The sequence below is a fragment of the Coregonus lavaretus genome (genome assembly GCF_964263955.1).
Source record: "Coregonus lavaretus genome assembly, chromosome: 27".
Classification (NCBI taxonomy): domain Eukaryota; kingdom Metazoa; phylum Chordata; class Actinopteri; order Salmoniformes; family Salmonidae; genus Coregonus; species Coregonus lavaretus.
Genome location: NC_140014.1, coordinates 42,461,533 through 42,479,144, shown reverse-complemented (window position 1 = coordinate 42,479,144; position 17,612 = coordinate 42,461,533). Strand labels below are relative to the sequence as shown.

Genomic DNA, 17,612 nt, shown 5'->3' with positions numbered 1-17,612 from the left:
GCAAGCAATCAGCAATAAGACCATATTAACCTGTCTGGCATGACAGCAGTCAGCAATAAGACCACATTAACCTGTCTGGCAGCAAGCAGTCAACAATAAGACCATATTAACCTGTCTGGCATGTCAGCAGTCAGCAATAAGACCATATTAACCTGTCTGGCAGCAAGCAGTAAGCAATAAGACCATATTAACCTGTCTGGCAGCAAGCAGTCAACAATAAGACCATATTAACCTGTCTGGCATGTCAGCAGTCAGCAATAAGACCATATTAACCTGTCTGGCAGCAAGCAGTCAGCAATAAGACCATATTAACCTGTCTGGCATGTCAGCAATAAGACCATATTAACCTGTCTGGCAGCAAGCAGTCAGCAATAAGACCATATTAATCTGTCTGGCATGTCAGCAAGAAGACCATATTAACCTGTCTGGCATGTCAGCAGTCAGCAATAAGACCATATTAACCTGTCTGGCATGTCAGCAGTCAGCAATAATACCATATTAACCTGTCTGGCAGCAAGCAGTCAACAATAAGACCATATTAACCTGTCTGGCATGTCAGCAGTCAGCAATAAGACCATATTAACCTGTCTGGCATGTCAGCAGTCAGCAATAAGACCATATTAACCTGTCTGGCATGTCAGCAGTCAGCAATAATACCATATTAACCTGTCTGGCAGCAAGCAGTCAACAATAAGACCATATTAACCTGTCTGGCATGTCAGCAGTCAGCAATAAGACCATATTAACCTGTCTGGCATGTCAGCAGTCAGCAATAAGACCATATTAACCTGTCTGGCAGCAAGCAGTCAGCAATAACACCATATTAATCTGTCTGGCAGCAAGCAGTCAGCAATAAGACCATATTAACCTGTCTGGCAGCAAGCAGTCAACAATAAGACCATATTAACCTGTCTGGCAGCAAGCAGTCAGCAATAAGACCATATTAACCTGTCTGGCATGTCAGCAATAAGACCATATTAACCTGTCTGGCAGCAAGCAGTCAGCAATAAGACCATATTAACCTGTCTGGCAGCAAGCAGTCAGCAATAAGACCATATTAATCTGTCTGGCATGTCAGCAGTCAGCAATAAGACCACATTAACCTGTCTGGCAGCAAGCAGTCAGCAATAAGACCATATTAACCTGTCTGGCATGTCAGCAGTCAGCAATAAGACCATATTAACCTGTCTGGCAGCAAGCAGTCAGCAATAAGACCATATTAACCTGTCTGGCATGTCAGCAGTCAGCAATAAGACCATATTAACCTGTCTGGCAGCAAGCAGTCAACAATAAGACCATATTAACCTGTCTGGCATGTCAGCAGTCAGCAATAAGACCATATTAACCTGTCTGGCAGCAAGCAGTCAGCAATAAGACCATATTAACCTGTCTGGCAGCAAGCAGTCAACAATAAGACCATATTAACCTGTCTGGCATGTCAGCAGTCAGCAATAAGACCATATTAACCTGTCTGGCATGTCAGCAGTCAGCAATAAGACCACATTAACCTGTCTGGCAGCAAGCAGTCAGCAATAAGACCATATTAACCTGTCTGGCATGTCAGCAGTCAACAATAAGACCATATTAACCTGTCTGGCATGTCAGCAATAAGACCATATTAACCTGTCTGGCATGTCAGCAGTCAGCAATAAGACCATATTAACCTGTCTGGCACGTCAGCAGTCAGCAATAAGACCATATTAACCTGTCTGGCAGCAAGCAGTCAACAATAAGACCATATTAACCTGTCTGGCATGTCAGCAGTCAGCAATAAGACCATATTAACCTGTCTGGCATGTCAGCAGTCAGCAATAAGACCATATTAACCTGTCTGGCAGCAATCAGTCAGCAATAAGACCATATTAATCTGTCTGGCAGCAAGCAGTCAGCAATAAGACCATATTAACCTGTCTGGCAGCAAGCAGTCAACAATAAGACCATATTAACCTGTCTGGCATGTCAGCAATAAGACCATATTAACCTGTCTGGCAGCAAGCAGTCAGCAATAAGACCATATTAACCTGTCTGGCAGCAAGCAGTCAGCAATAAGACCATATTAACCTGTCTGGCATGTCAGCAGTCAGCAATAAGACCATATTAACCTGTCTGGCAGCAAGCAGTCAGCAATAAGACCATATTAACCTGTCTGGCATGTCAGCAGTCAGCAATAAGACCATATTAACCTGTCTGGCAGCAAGCAATCAGCAATAAGACCATATTAACCTGTCTGGCATGTCAGCAGTCAGCAATAAGACCACATTAACCTGTCTGGCAGCAAGCAGTCAACAATAAGACCATATTAACCTGTCTGGCATGTCAGCAGTCAGCAATAAGACCATATTAACCTGTCTGGCAGCAAGCAGTCAGCAATAATACCATATTAACCTGTCTAGCAGCAAGCAGTCAGCAATAAGACCATATTAACCTGTCTGGCATGTCAGCAGTCAGCAATAAGACCACATTAACCTGTCTGGCAGCAAGCAGTCAGCAATAAGACCATATTAACCTGTCTGGCAGCAAGCAGTCAGCAATAAGACCATATTAACCTGTCTGGCAGCAAGCAGTCAACAATAAGACCATATTAACCTGTCTGGCATGTCAGCAGTCAGCAATAAGACCATATTAACCTGTCTGGCAGCAAGCAGTCAGCAATAAGACCATATTAACCTGTCTGGCAGCAAGCAGTCAGCAATAAGACCATATTAACCTGTCTGGCAGCAAGCAGTCAGCAATAATACCATATTAACCTGTCTGGCAGCAAGCAGTCAGCAATAAGACCATATTAACCTGTCTGGCATGTCAGCAGTCAGCAATAAGACCACATTAACCTGTCTGGCAGCAAGCAGTCAGCAATAAGACCATATTAACCTGTCTGGCAGCAAGCAGTCAACAATAAGACCATATTAACCTGTCTGGCATGTCAGCAGTCAGCAATAAGACCATATTAATCTGTCTGGCAGCAAGCAGTCAGCAATAAGACCATATTAACCTGTCTGGCATGTCAGCAGTCAGCAATAAGACCATATTAACCTGTCTGGCATGTCAGCAGTCAGCAATAAGACCACATTAACCTGTCTGGCAGCAAGCAGTCAGCAATAAGACCATATTAACCTGTCTGGCAGCAAGCAGTCAGCAATAAGACCATATTAACCTGTCTGGCATGTCAGCAGTCAGCAATAAGACCATATTAATCTGTCTGGCAGCAAGCAGTCAGCAATAAGACCATATTAACCTGTCTGGCATGTCAGCAGTCAGCAATAAGACCATATTAACCTGTCTGGCATGTCAGCAGTCAGCAATAAGACCACATTAACCTGTCTGGCAGCAAGCAGTCAGCAATAAGACCATATTAACCTGTCTGGCAGCAAGCAGTCAGCAATAAGACCATATTAACCTGTCTGGCAGCAAGCAGTCAACAATAAGACCATATTAACCTGTCTGGCATGTCAGCAGTCAGCAATAAGACCATATTAACCTGTCTGGCATGTCAGCAGTCAGCAATAAGACCACATTAACCTGTCTGGCAGCAAGCAGTCAGCAATAAGACCATATTAACCTGTATGGCATGTCAGCAGTCAACAATAAGACCATATTAACCTGTCTGGCATGTCAGCAATAAGACCATATTAACCTGTCTGGCATGTCAGCAGTCAGCAATAAGACCATATTAACCTGTCTGGCACGTCAGCAGTCAGCAATAAGACCATATTAACCTGTCTGGCAGCAAGCAGTCAACAATAAGACCATATTAACCTGTCTGGCATGTCAGCAGTCAGCAATAAGACCATATTAACCTGTCTGGCATGTCAGCAGTCAGCAATAAGACCATATTAACCTGTCTGGCAGCAATCAGTCAGCAATAAGACCATATTAATCTGTCTGGCAGCAAGCAGTCAGCAATAAGACCATATTAACCTGTCTGGCAGCAAGCAGTCAACAATAAGACCATATTAACCTGTCTGGCATGTCAGCAATAAGACCATATTAACCTGTCTGGCAGCAAGCAGTCAGCAATAAGACCATATTAACCTGTCTGGCAGCAAGCAGTCAGCAATAAGACCATATTAACCTGTCTGGCATGTCAGCAGTCAGCAATAAGACCATATTAACCTGTCTGGCAGCAAGCAGTCAGCAATAAGACCATATTAACCTGTCTGGCATGTCAGCAGTCAGCAATAAGACCATATTAACCTGTCTGGCAGCAAGCAATCAGCAATAAGACCATATTAACCTGTCTGGCATGTCAGCAGTCAGCAATAAGACCACATTAACCTGTCTGGCAGCAAGCAGTCAACAATAAGACCATATTAACCTGTCTGGCATGTCAGCAGTCAGCAATAAGACCATATTAACCTGTCTGGCAGCAAGCAGTCAGCAATAATACCATATTAACCTGTCTAGCAGCAAGCAGTCAGCAATAAGACCATATTAACCTGTCTGGCATGTCAGCAGTCAGCAATAAGACCACATTAACCTGTCTGGCAGCAAGCAGTCAGCAATAAGACCATATTAACCTGTCTGGCAGCAAGCAGTCAGCAATAAGACCATATTAACCTGTCTGGCAGCAAGCAGTCAACAATAAGACCATATTAACCTGTCTGGCATGTCAGCAGTCAGCAATAAGACCATATTAACCTGTCTGGCAGCAAGCAGTCAGCAATAAGACCATATTAACCTGTCTGGCAGCAAGCAGTCAGCAATAAGACCATATTAACCTGTCTGGCAGCAAGCAGTCAGCAATAATACCATATTAACCTGTCTGGCAGCAAGCAGTCAGCAATAAGACCATATTAACCTGTCTGGCATGTCAGCAGTCAGCAATAAGACCACATTAACCTGTCTGGCAGCAAGCAGTCAGCAATAAGACCATATTAACCTGTCTGGCAGCAAGCAGTCAACAATAAGACCATATTAACCTGTCTGGCATGTCAGCAGTCAGCAATAAGACCATATTAATCTGTCTGGCAGCAAGCAGTCAGCAATAAGACCATATTAACCTGTCTGGCATGTCAGCAGTCAGCAATAAGACCATATTAACCTGTCTGGCATGTCAGCAGTCAGCAATAAGACCACATTAACCTGTCTGGCAGCAAGCAGTCAGCAATAAGACCATATTAACCTGTCTGGCAGCAAGCAGTCAGCAATAAGACCATATTAACCTGTCTGGCAGCAAGCAGTCAACAATAAGACCATATTAACCTGTCTGGCATGTCAGCAGTCAGCAATAAGACCATATTAACCTGTCTGGCATGTCAGCAGTCAGCAATAAGACCATATTAACCTGTCTGGCATGTCAGCAGTCAGCAATAAGACCACATTAACCTGTCTGGCAGCAAGCAGTCAGCAATAAGACCATATTAACCTGTCTGGCATGTCAGCAGTCAACAATAAGACCATATTAACCTGTCTGGCATGTCAGCAATAAGACCATATTAACCTGTCTGGCATGTCAGCAGTCAGCAATAAGACCATATTAACCTGTCTGGCACGTCAGCAGTCAGCAATAAGACCATATTAACCTGTCTGGCAGCAAGCAGTCAACAATAAGACCATATTAACCTGTCTGGCATGTCAGCAGTCAGCAATAAGACCATATTAACCTGTCTGGCAGCAAGCAGTCAGCAATAAGACCATATTAACCTGTCTGGCATGTCAGCAATAAGACCATATTAACCTGTCTGGCAGCAAGCAGTCAGCAATAAGACCATATTAATCTGTCTGGCATGTCAGCAATAAGACCATATTAACCTGTCTGGCATGTCAGCAGTCAGCAATAAGACCATATTAACCTGTCTGGCATGTCAGCAGTCAGCAATAATACCATATTAACCTGTCTGGCAGCAAGCAGTCAACAATAAGACCATATTAACCTGTCTGGCATGTCAGCAGTCAGCAATAAGACCATATTAACCTGTCTGGCATGTCAGCAGTCAGCAATAAGACCATATTAACCTGTCTGGCAGCAAGCAGTCAGCAATAACACCATATTAATCTGTCTGGCAGCAAGCAGTCAGCAATAAGACCATATTAACCTGTCTGGCAGCAAGCAGTCAACAATAAGACCATATTAACCTGTCTGGCAGCAAGCAGTCAGCAATAAGACCATATTAACCTGTCTGGCATGTCAGCAATAAGACCATATTAACCTGTCTGGCAGCAAGCAGTCAGCAATAAGACCATATTAACCTGTCTGGCAGCAAGCAGTCAGCAATAAGACCATATTAATCTGTCTGGCATGTCAGCAGTCAGCAATAAGACCACATTAACCTGTCTGGCAGCAAGCAGTCAGCAATAAGACCATATTAACATGTCTGGCATGTCAGCAGTCAGCAATAAGACCATATTAACCTGTCTGGCAGCAAGCAGTCAGCAATAAGACCATATTAACCTGTCTGGCATGTCAGCAGTCAGCAATAAGACCATATTAACCTGTCTGGCAGCAAGCAGTCAGCAATAATACCATATTAACCTGTCTGGCAGCAAGCAGTCAGCAATAAGACCATATTAACCTGTCTGGCATGTCAGCAGTCAGCAATAAGACCACATTAACCTGTCTGGCAGCAAGCAGTCAGCAATAAGACCATATTAACATGTCTGGCATGTCAGCAGTCAGCAATAAGACCATATTAACCTGTCTGGCAGCAAGCAGTCAGCAATAAGACCATATTAACCTGTCTGGCATGTCAGCAGTCAGCAATAAGACCATATTAACCTGTCTGGCAGCAAGCAGTCAGCAATAATACCATATTAACCTGTCTGGCAGCAAGCAGTCAGCAATAAGACCATATTAACCTGTCTGGCAGCAAGCAGTCAACAATAAGACCATATTAACCTGTCTGGCATGTCAGCAGTCAGCAATAAGACCATATTAATCTGTCTGGCAGCAAGCAGTCAGCAATAAGACCATATTAACCTGTCTGGCATGTCAGCAGTCAGCAATAAGACCATATTAATCTGTCTGGCATGTCAGCAGTCAGCAATAAGACCACATTAACCTGTCTGGCAGCAAGCAGTCAGCAATAAGACCATATTAACCTGTCTGGCAGCAAGCAGTCAGCAATAAGACCATATTAACCTGTCTGGCAGCAAGCAGTCAACAATAAGACCATATTAACCTGTCTGGCATGTCAGCAGTCAGCAATAAGACCATATTAACCTGTCTGGCATGTCAGCAGTCAGCAATAAGACCACATTAACCTGTCTGGCAGCAAGCAGTCAGCAATAAGACCATATTAACCTGTCTGGCATGTCAGCAGTCAACAATAAGACCATATTAACCTGTCTGGCATGTCAGCAATAAGACCATATTAACCTGTCTGGCATGTCAGCAGTCAGCAATAAGACCATATTAACCTGTCTGGCACGTCAGCAGTCAGCAATAAGACCATATTAACCTGTCTGGCAGCAAGCAGTCAACAATAAGACCATATTAACCTGTCTGGCATGTCAGCAGTCAGCAATAAGACCATATTAACCTGTCTGGCATGTCAGCAGTCAGCAATAAGACCATATTAACCTGTCTGGCAGCAATCAGTCAGCAATAAGACCATATTAATCTGTCTGGCAGCAAGCAGTCAGCAATAAGACCATATTAACCTGTCTGGCAGCAAGCAGTCAACAATAAGACCATATTAACCTGTCTGGCATGTCAGCAATAAGACCATATTAACCTGTCTGGCAGCAAGCAGTCAGCAATAAGACCATATTAACCTGTCTGGCAGCAAGCAGTCAGCAATAAGACCATATTAACCTGTCTGGCATGTCAGCAGTCAGCAATAAGACCATATTAACCTGTCTGGCAGCAAGCAGTCAGCAATAAGACCATATTAACCTGTCTGGCATGTCAGCAGTCAGCAATAAGACCATATTAACCTGTCTGGCAGCAAGCAATCAGCAATAAGACCATATTAACCTGTCTGGCATGTCAGCAGTCAGCAATAAGACCACATTAACCTGTCTGGCAGCAAGCAGTCAACAATAAGACCATATTAACCTGTCTGGCATGTCAGCAGTCAGCAATAAGACCATATTAACCTGTCTGGCAGCAAGCAGTCAACAATAAGACCATATTAACCTGTCTGGCAGCAAACAGTCAGCAATAAGACCATATTAACCTGTCTGGCATGTCAGCAGTCAGCAATAAGACCACATTAACCTGTCTGGCAGCAAGCAGTCAGCAATAAGACCATATTAACCTGTCTGGCAGCAAGCAGTCAGCAATAAGACCATATTAACCTGTCTGGCAGCAAGCAGTCAACAATAAGACCATATTAACCTGTCTGGCATGTCAGCAGTCAGCAATAAGACCATATTTACCTGTCTGGCAGCAAGCAGTCAGCAATAAGACCATATTAACCTGTCTGGCAGCAAGCAGTCAGCAATAAGACCATATTAATCTGTCTGGCAGCAAGCAGTCAGCAATAAGACCATATTAACCTGTCTGGCATGTCAGCAGTCAGCAATAATACCATATTAACCTGTCTGGCATGTCAGCAGTCAGCAATAAGACCATATTAACCTGTCTGGCAGCAAGCAGTCAGCAATAAGACCATATTAACCTGTCTGGCAGCAAGCAGTCAGCAATAAGACCATATTAACCTGTCTGGCAGCAAGCAGTCAGCAATAAGACCATATTAACCTGTCTGGCAGCAAGCAGTCAGCAATAAGACCATATTAACCTGTCTGGCTGCAAGCAGTCAGCAATAAGACCATATTAATCTGTCTGGCAGCAAGCAGTCAGCAATAAGACCATATTAACCTGTCTGGCAGCAAGCAGTCAGCAATAAGACCATATTAACCTGTCTGGCAGCAAGCAGTCAGCAATAAGACCATATTAATCTGTCTGGCAGCAAGCAGTCAGCAATAAGACCATATTAACCTGTCTGGCATGTCAGCAGTCAGCAATAAGACCATATTAACCTGTCTGGCATGTCAGCAGTCAGCAATAAGACCACATTAACCTGTCTGGCAGCAAGCAGTCAGCAATAAGACCATATTAACCTGTCTGGCAGCAAGCAGTCAGCAATAAGACCATATTAACCTGTCTGGCAGCAAGCAGTCAACAATAAGACCATATTAACCTGTCTGGCATGTCAGCAGTCAGCAATAATACCATATTAACCTGTCTGGCATGTCAGCAGTCAGCAATAAGACCACATTAACCTGTCTGGCAGCAAGCAGTCAGCAATAAGACCATATTAACCTGTCTGGCATGTCAGCAGTCAGCAATAAGACCATATTAACCTGTCTGGCAGCAAGCAGTCAGCAATAAGACCATATTAACCTGTCTGGCAGCAAGCAGTCAGCAATAATACCATATTAACCTGTCTGGCAGCAAGCAGTCAGCAATAAGACCATATTAACCTGTCTGGCAGCAAGCAGTCAGCAATAAGACCATATTAACCTGTCTGGCAGCAAGCAGTCAGCAATAAGACCATATTAATCTGTCTGGCAGCAAGCAGTCAGCAATAAGACCATATTAACCTGTCTGGCAGCAAGCAGTCAGCAATAAGACCATATTAACCTGTCTGGCAGCAAGCAGTCAGCAATAAGACCACATTAACCTGTCTGGCAGCAAGCAGTCAGCAATAAGACCACATTAACCACAGTGATTTAGAAAACACTGACACCCTTACGACGACTTGACCAAGGCCACGTCGGTAGTAACATTGTGATTGAATCACCCAAGCTAAGCTCTAGTAAAATATCACGTTCGGGAGCAAAACGTTGTGATTAATTTACAGTACCGGTCGAAAGTTTTAGAACACCTACTCATTCAAGGGTTTTTCTTTATTTTTACTATTTTCTACATTGTAGAATAATAGTGAAGACATCACAACTATGAACTAACACATATGGAATCATGTAGTAACCAAAAAAGTGTTAAACAAATCAAAAATATATTTTATATGTTAGATTCTTCAAAGTGGCCACCCTTTGCCTTGACAGCTTTGCACACTCTTGGCAAAGGGTGGCTACTTTGAAGAATCTAACATATAAAATATATTTTGATTTGTTTAACACTTTTTTGGTTACTACATGATTCCATATGTGTTTTCTCATAGTTTTGATGTCTTCACTATTATTCTACAATGTAGAAAATAGTAAAAATAAAGAAAAACCCTTGAATGAGTAGGTGTTCTAAACCTTTGACTGGTACTGTATGTATGGAAGCCAGGAGATGTTAATTAATGGTCAACTACCGTGAGACCGACAGTTAATTGCTTAACAATCACTGGCTGACGAAATGTAATGACTGACCTGACTGGAGAGACAGTTACTGCTGACCTGACTGGAGAGACAGTTACTGCTGACCTGACTGGTGAGACAGTTACTGCTGACCTGACTGGTGAGACAGTTACTGCTGACCTGACTGGTGAGACAGTTACTGCTGACCTGACTGGTGAGACAGTTACTGCTGACCTGACTGGTGAGACAGTTACTGCTGACCTGACTGGTGAGACAGTTACTGCTGACCTGACTGGTGAGACAGTTACTGCTGACCTGACTGGTGAGACAGTTACTGCTGACCTGACTGGTGAGACAGTTACTGCTGACCTGACTGGGGAGACAGTTACTGCTGACCTACGGACAGACAACGCACACACTGTCCTAACATGCTAATGGTGACTAACTACACAGGGAAGGATCCCTACGCCTGGCCTGGGTCTAGTTCGTCTGTAAACTGTGGCTCCATGGAAACTTGCCATGGCAACCATACATGAGCAGGGCAGAGCAGACAGCCAATAGAGGTGTGGGTTCTAATACGTGTTAGAGAAACTAGAGACATACAGTGCCTTGGGAAAGTATTCAGACCCCTTCCCTTTTTCCACATTTTGTTACGTTACAGCCTTATTCTAAAATGGATTCAATTATAATTTTTTCTCATCAATCTACACACAATGACAAAGTGAAAACAGGTTTTTAGAAATGGTTTGCTAATTTATTACAAATAAAAAACAGAAATACCGTATTTACATAAGTATTCAGACCCTTTGCTATGAGACTCGAAATTGAGCTCAGGTGCATCCTGTTTCCAGTGATCATCCTTGAGATGTTTCTACAACTTGATTGGAGTCCACCTGTAGTAAATTCAATTGATTGGACATGATTTGGAAAGGCACACACCTGTCTATATAAGGTCCCACAGTTGACAGTGCATGTCAGAGCAAAAACCAAGCCATGAGGTTGAAGGAACCCTGGATACCAACCTAACTATAACCCTGGATACCCACCTAACTATAACCATGGATACCCACCTAACTATAACCCTGGATACCAACCTAACTATAACCCTGGATACCAACCTAACTATAACCCTGGATACCAACCTAACTATAACCCTGGATACCCACCTAACTATAACCATGGATACCCACCTAACTATAACCCTGGATACCCACCTAACTATAACCCTGGATACCCACCTAACTATAACCCTGGATACCAACCTAACTATAACCCTGGATACCAACCTAACTATAACCCTGGATACCCACCTAACTATAACCATGGATACCCACCTAACTATAACCCTGGATACCAAGCTAACTATAACCCTGGATACCAACCTAACTATAACCCTGGATACCAACCTAACTATAACCCTGGATACCAACCTAACTATAACCCTGGATACCCACCTAACTATAACCTTGGATACCCACCTAACTATAACCCTGGATACCAACCTAACTATAACCCTGGATACCCACCTAACTATAACCCTGGATACCAACCTAACTATAACCATGGATACCCACCTAACTATAACCCTGGATACCAACCTAACTATAACCCTGGATACCAACCTAACTATAACCCTGGATACCAACCTAACTATAACCCTGGATACCAACCTAACTATAACCCTGGATACCCACCTAACTATAACCATGGATACCCACCTAACTATAACCCTGGATACCCACCTAACTATAACCCTGGATACCCACCTAACTATAACCCTGGATACCCACCTAACTATAACCCTGGATACCAACCTAACTATAACCATGGATACCAACCTAACTATAACCCTGGATACCAACCTAACTATAACCCTGGATACCAACCTAACTATAACCATGGATACCAACCTAACTATAACCCTGGATACCAACCTAACTATAACCCTGGATACCCACCTAACTATAACCATGGAAACCCACCTAACTATAACCCTGGATACCCACCTAACTATAACCATGGATACTCACCTCGTGAGGAGCTGGCAGTGGTAGCATCCTGAGGCTCTGAAGAAAAGGCTGTCTGGCTGGGTAGACTGTTTCTGGACCTGGTCACTGATTCCAGCTGTGAGGCCCTTCCCAATAGGGAGGCAGCATCCAGGACATCCCCCTCTTTGGCTTCCAGGTCAGATTTGGAGGTGGTGAGGGGTCGGGGCCCGGCGGCAGGAGCCCCCAGGCGGTGGGGCTCGTTAAGGTAGGCGGACGCCGCCTTGCCGCTGTCCAGGCTCAGCACCCGGGCGTGGGTTTTGGCGCTGCCCGTGCTGGGGGTCCGGCGAGAGGTGCGGTGCTTGCCTCCTCTTCCGGCCCGCCCCCCTCCTCCCTCAGATCTGGCCTGGGCTTTTTGTGATGAGGACATGGAGGCTCTGGCAGCAGAATTGTGGGAGTGGCTGTGGGAGTGACTGTGCTTGGCTTTCAGGGCGCCATAGCGTCTCTCGGGGGAGTGGCAGGAGTGGGAGGTGGTTGAGGAGGAGGAGTCAGTGCTGAAGTGGTGTGATTGGGTGGATCGGAGAGAGGAAGCACAGCTCAGCTCGCTCCCGTCACTCCACTCCTCCTCCCCACCGGCGAATACTGCACTGTGCGGCTTGGACATGCCACGCAACGACATGTAGTCCCGGTGGCGGCTGGCGTCAAAGCTGCTCGCCCGTTTCTTACCGGTCCGCCGGCGCCCGCTGCTGCGCCCGGCTGCACCAGAGGAGGAAGTAGTTTGTTGGACCTCCTCTTTCTCTCCTCTCTCCCTGTCCTGTTCCCTGCTGGCTGTGCAGGCCGAGCCGTCTGCACTGGTCCTCATACTACTGCTGCAGAGGGGGTCTGCTGGGGCTGGGCGCTCCTGGGCCGGGGGGTCTGCTGGGGCTGGGCGATCCTGGGCCGGGGAGTCTGCTGGGGCTGGGCGCTCCTGGGCCGGGGAGTCTGCTGGGGCTGGGCGCTCCTGGGCCGGGGAGTCTGCTGGGGCTGGGCGCTCCTGGGCCGGGGAGTCTGCTGGGGCTAGTGGGTCCTGGGCCGGGACTGGGGGGTTGGGGTTAGAGGGGGACGTGGCGGAGGAGGAGGAGGAGGAGGGTTGTTTGGATGTCAGCTCATTGGCATGGGGGTTCTTATTGGCCTCCCTGGAAGGCAGGAGGCTGCTCAGCCCTCTGGAGCTCAGCCCGGACCCCAGACTAGAAGTCCTGCCAGCAGCCTCCCCTCCACCACCACCACCACCTCCCCACTCCCTCCCGGCCCCAGCCCCGCGCTGCTCGCCCCCCGACAGGCAGAGTAAACGCTCTACATGGCTGTGGAAGCTGCTGACGGTGCTGTTGGTGTCTCTGTCCGTGCCGCCGCTGCAGTAACTCTCTGTAGAGCCGCTGCTGCGTGAGCTCAGGCTGCGGAGACTGTCTGCACTGACCTTCCCTCCTCCTCCTCCTCCTCCTCCTCCACCCACACGCCCCCCATCACCCAGGTCAGTCTGGTATAGAGCCTCCCCTGCCAGCCCTAGCCTGCAGAAGTCCTGCTGGTGTCTGTAGCAGTCTGTGGAGCAGCCAGAGGTGGAAGTGGAGGCCTGGTCCTGATGCTGGTCGAGTCTCTCAGCCCCCTCCATGTCCCGCTGGCCCTGTCCTCCAGCCTCAGCCCCTGGCCAGTGGGGTCTGGCAGATTCCAGCTCACACACTGGGTCCAGGCCCCCTTTCCGGGGCGGGGGGTAGAGGCTAAAGTCAGCTGAAGGCAGTGAGGGGTCAGGGAAGGCTGATCCGGCAGAGCTGGAGGTGCGGGGCAGGCCCCGGGTCCGTGGCTCCTTCCTTAAGGACTGAGAGTGCAAGCCAGGGGCGTGGGCCGACACCTCTGTGTCGCAGAAGGACAGGGATTGGCTGAAAGGGTGGGAGGCGGCGCTACAGAGGTCGGCGGGGTCGCGGGACAGCTCGGGGGGGCCCAGGGAGGTGGAGGGCTGCATGGAGGAGAAGGAGTGGTTGGAGACAAGGCAGTAGATCTTTGGGTCAGACATCATGTCTGGAGGGGAGGAAAGGAGATCAGTGAAATTAGTGAAGGTCTGTTCTCAGTGATAATTACGTGAAATTAGTGAGGGCTTCCCCACTTCTCCTCCTGTACACAGAAAAATACAGAGAAAGACAGAGGGGTGGAGAGAGAGCGACGAGGGGTGGAGAGAGAGCGACGAGGGGTGGAGAGAGACGGAGGGGTGGAGAGAGGAGACAGAGGGGTGGAGAGAGAGAGTCAGAGGGGTGGAGAGAGAGAGACAGAGGGGTGGAGAGGAGACAGAGGGGTGGAGAGAGGAGACAGAGGGGTGGAGAGAGGAGACAGAGGGGTGGAGAGAGGAGACAGAGGGGTGGAGAGAGGAGGCAGAGGGGTGGAGAGAGGAGACAGAGGGGTGGAGAGAGGAGACAGAGGGGTGGAGAGAGGAGACAGAGGGGTGGAGAGAGGAGACAGAGGGGTGGAGAGAGAGGAGACAGAGGGGTGGAGAGAGAGGAGACAGAGGGGTGGAGAGAGGAGACAGAGGGGTGGAGAGAGGAGACAGAGGGGTGGAGAGAGGAGACAGAGGGGTGGAGAGAGAGGAGACAGAGGGGTGGAGAGAGGAGACAGAGGGGTGGAGAGAGGAGACAGAGGGGTGGAGAGAGGAGACAGAGGGGTGGAGAGAGGAGACAGAGGGGTGGAGAGAGGAGACAGAGGGGTGGAGAGAGGAGACAGAGGGGTGGAGAGAGGAGACAGAGGGGTGGAGAGAGGAGACAGAGGGGTGGAGAGAGGAGACAGAGGGGTGGAGAGAGGAGACAGAGGGGTGGAGAGAGGAGACAGAGGGGTGGAGAGAGATGAGACAGAGGGGTGGAGAGAGGAGACAGAGGGGTGGAGAGAGGAGACGGAGGGGTGGAGAGAGGAGACGGAGGGGTGGAGAGAGGAGACAGAGGGGTGGAGAGAGAGGAGACAGAGGGGTGGAGAGAGAGAGTCAGAGGGGTGGAGAGAGGGGAGACAGAGGGGTGGAGAGAGGGGAGACAGAGGGGTGGAGAGAGGAGACAGAGGGGTGGAGAGAGGAGACAGAGGGGTGGAGAGAGGAGACAGAGGGGTGGAGAGAGGAGACAGAGGGGTGGAGAGAGGAGACAGAGGGGTGGAGAGAGAGAGACAGAGGGGTGGAGAGAGGAGACAGAGGGGTGGAGAGAGAGAGACGGAGGGGTAGAGAGAGAGAGGCGGAGGGGTGGAGAGAGAGAGGCGGAGGGGTGGAGAGAGAGAGGCGGAGGGGTGGAGAGAGAGAGGCGGAGGGGTGGAGAGAGAGAGGCGGAGGGGTGGAGAGAGGAGACAGAGGGGTGGAGAGAGGAGACAGAGGGGTGGAGAGAGGAGACGGAGGGGTGGAGAGAGGAGACAGAGGGGTGGAGAGAGAGGAGACAGAGGGGTGGAGAGAGAGAGTCAGAGGGGTGGAGAGAGGGGAGACAGAGGGGTGGAGAGAGGGGAGACAGAGGGGTGGAGAGAGGAGACAGAGGGGTGGAGAGAGGAGACAGAGGGGTGGAGAGAGGAGACAGAGGGGTGGAGAGAGGAGACAGAGGGGTGGAGAGAGGAGACAGAGGGGTGGAGAGAGAGAGACAGAGGGGTGGAGAGAGGAGACAGAGGGGTGGAGAGAGAGAGACGGAGGGGTAGAGAGAGAGAGGCGGAGGGGTGGAGAGAGAGAGGCGGAGGGGTGGAGAGAGAGAGGCGGAGGGGTGGAGAGAGAGAGGCGGAGGGGTGGAGAGAGAGAGGCGGAGGGGTGGAGAGAGGAGACAGAGGGGTGGAGAGAGGAGACAGAGGGGTGGAGAGAGGAGACAGAGGGGTGGAGAGAGAGAGACAGAGGGGTGGAGAGAGAGGAGACAGAGGGGTGGAGAGAGAGGAGACAGAGGGGTGGAGAGAGAGGAGACAGAGGGGTGGAGAGAGGAGACAGAGGGGTGAAGAGAGGAGACAGAGGGGTGGAGAGAGGAGACAGAGGGGTGGAGAGAGGAGACAGAGGGGTGGAGAGAGGAGACAGAGGGGTGGAGAGAGGGGACAGAGGGGTGGAGAGAGGAGACGGAGGGGTGGAGAGAGGGGAGAGAGGGGTGGAGAGAGGAGACAGAGGGGTGGAGAGAGGAGACAGAGGGGTGGAGAGAGAGGAGACAGAGGGGTGGAGAGAGGAGACAGAGGGGTGGAGAGAGGAGACAGAGGGGTGGAGAGACACAGGGAGAGACAGAGACACAGGGAGAGACAGAGAGAGACAGAGACACAGGGAGAGACACAGGGAGAGAGAGGGAGAGACAGAGAGAGACAGAGACACAGGGAGAGACACCGGGAGAGAGAGGGAGAGAGAGACACAGGGAGAGACAGAGGGAGAGAGAGGGAGAGACAGAGAGAGACAGAGACACAGGGAGAGACAGAGGGAGACAGAGACACAGGGAGAGACACAGGGAGAGACAGAGACACAGGGAGAGACACAGGGAGAGACAGAGACACAGGGAGAGACAGAGACACAGGGAGAGACAGAGACACAGGGAGAGACAGAGACACAGGGAGAGACAGAGACACAGGGAGAGACAGAGACACAGGGAGAGACAGAGACACAGGGAGAGACAGAGACACAGGGAGAGACACAGGGAGAGACAGAGACACAGGGAGAGACAGAGGGAGACAGAGACACAGGGAGAGACAGAGACACAGGGAGAGACAGAGACACAGGGAGAGACACAGGGAGAGACAGAGACACAGGGAGAGACAGAGGGAGACAGAGACACAGGGAGAGACAGAGACACAGGGAGAGACAGAGACACAGGGAGAGACACAGGGAGAGACAGAGACACAGGGAGAGACACAGGGAGAGACAGAGACACAGGGAGAGACACAGGGAGAGACAGAGACACAGGGAGAGACAGAGACACAGGGAGAGACAGAGACACAGGGAGAGACAGAGACACAGGGAGAGACAGAGACACAGGGAGAGACAGAGACACAGGGAGAGACAGAGACACAGGGAGAGACACAGGGAGAGACAGAGACACAGGGAGAGACAGAGGGAGACAGAGACACAGGGAGAGACAGAGACACAGGGAGAGACAGAGACACAGGGAGAGACACAGGGAGAGACAAAGACACAGGGAGAGACAGAGGGAGACAGAGACACAGGGAGAGACAGAGACACAGGGAGAGACAGAGACACAGGGAGAGACACAGGGAGAGACAGAGACACAGGGAGAGACACAGGGAGAGACAGAGACACAGGGAGAGACACAGGGAGAGACAGAGACACAGGGAGAGACAGAGACACAGGGAGAGACAGAGACACAGGGAGAGACACAGGGAGAGACAGAGACACAGGGAGAGACACAGGGAGAGACAGAGACACAGGGAGAGACACAGGGAGAGACAGAGACACAGGGAGAGACAGAGACACAGGGAGAG

At 49.1% G+C, this 17,612-nt stretch overlaps 1 protein-coding gene across 1 annotated transcript in view; it reads right to left on the bottom strand.

Moving 5' to 3' along the window:
- Positions 1–17,612, bottom strand: part of LOC311102783 (pecanex-like protein 1) — a 141,721-nt gene that overhangs the window by 101,424 nt on the left and 22,685 nt on the right. Inside the window, 1 exon segment of the mRNA XM_084144196.1 lies at positions 12,219–14,222. Coding sequence (XP_084000322.1) covers positions 12,219–14,222 — 2,004 coding nt within the window.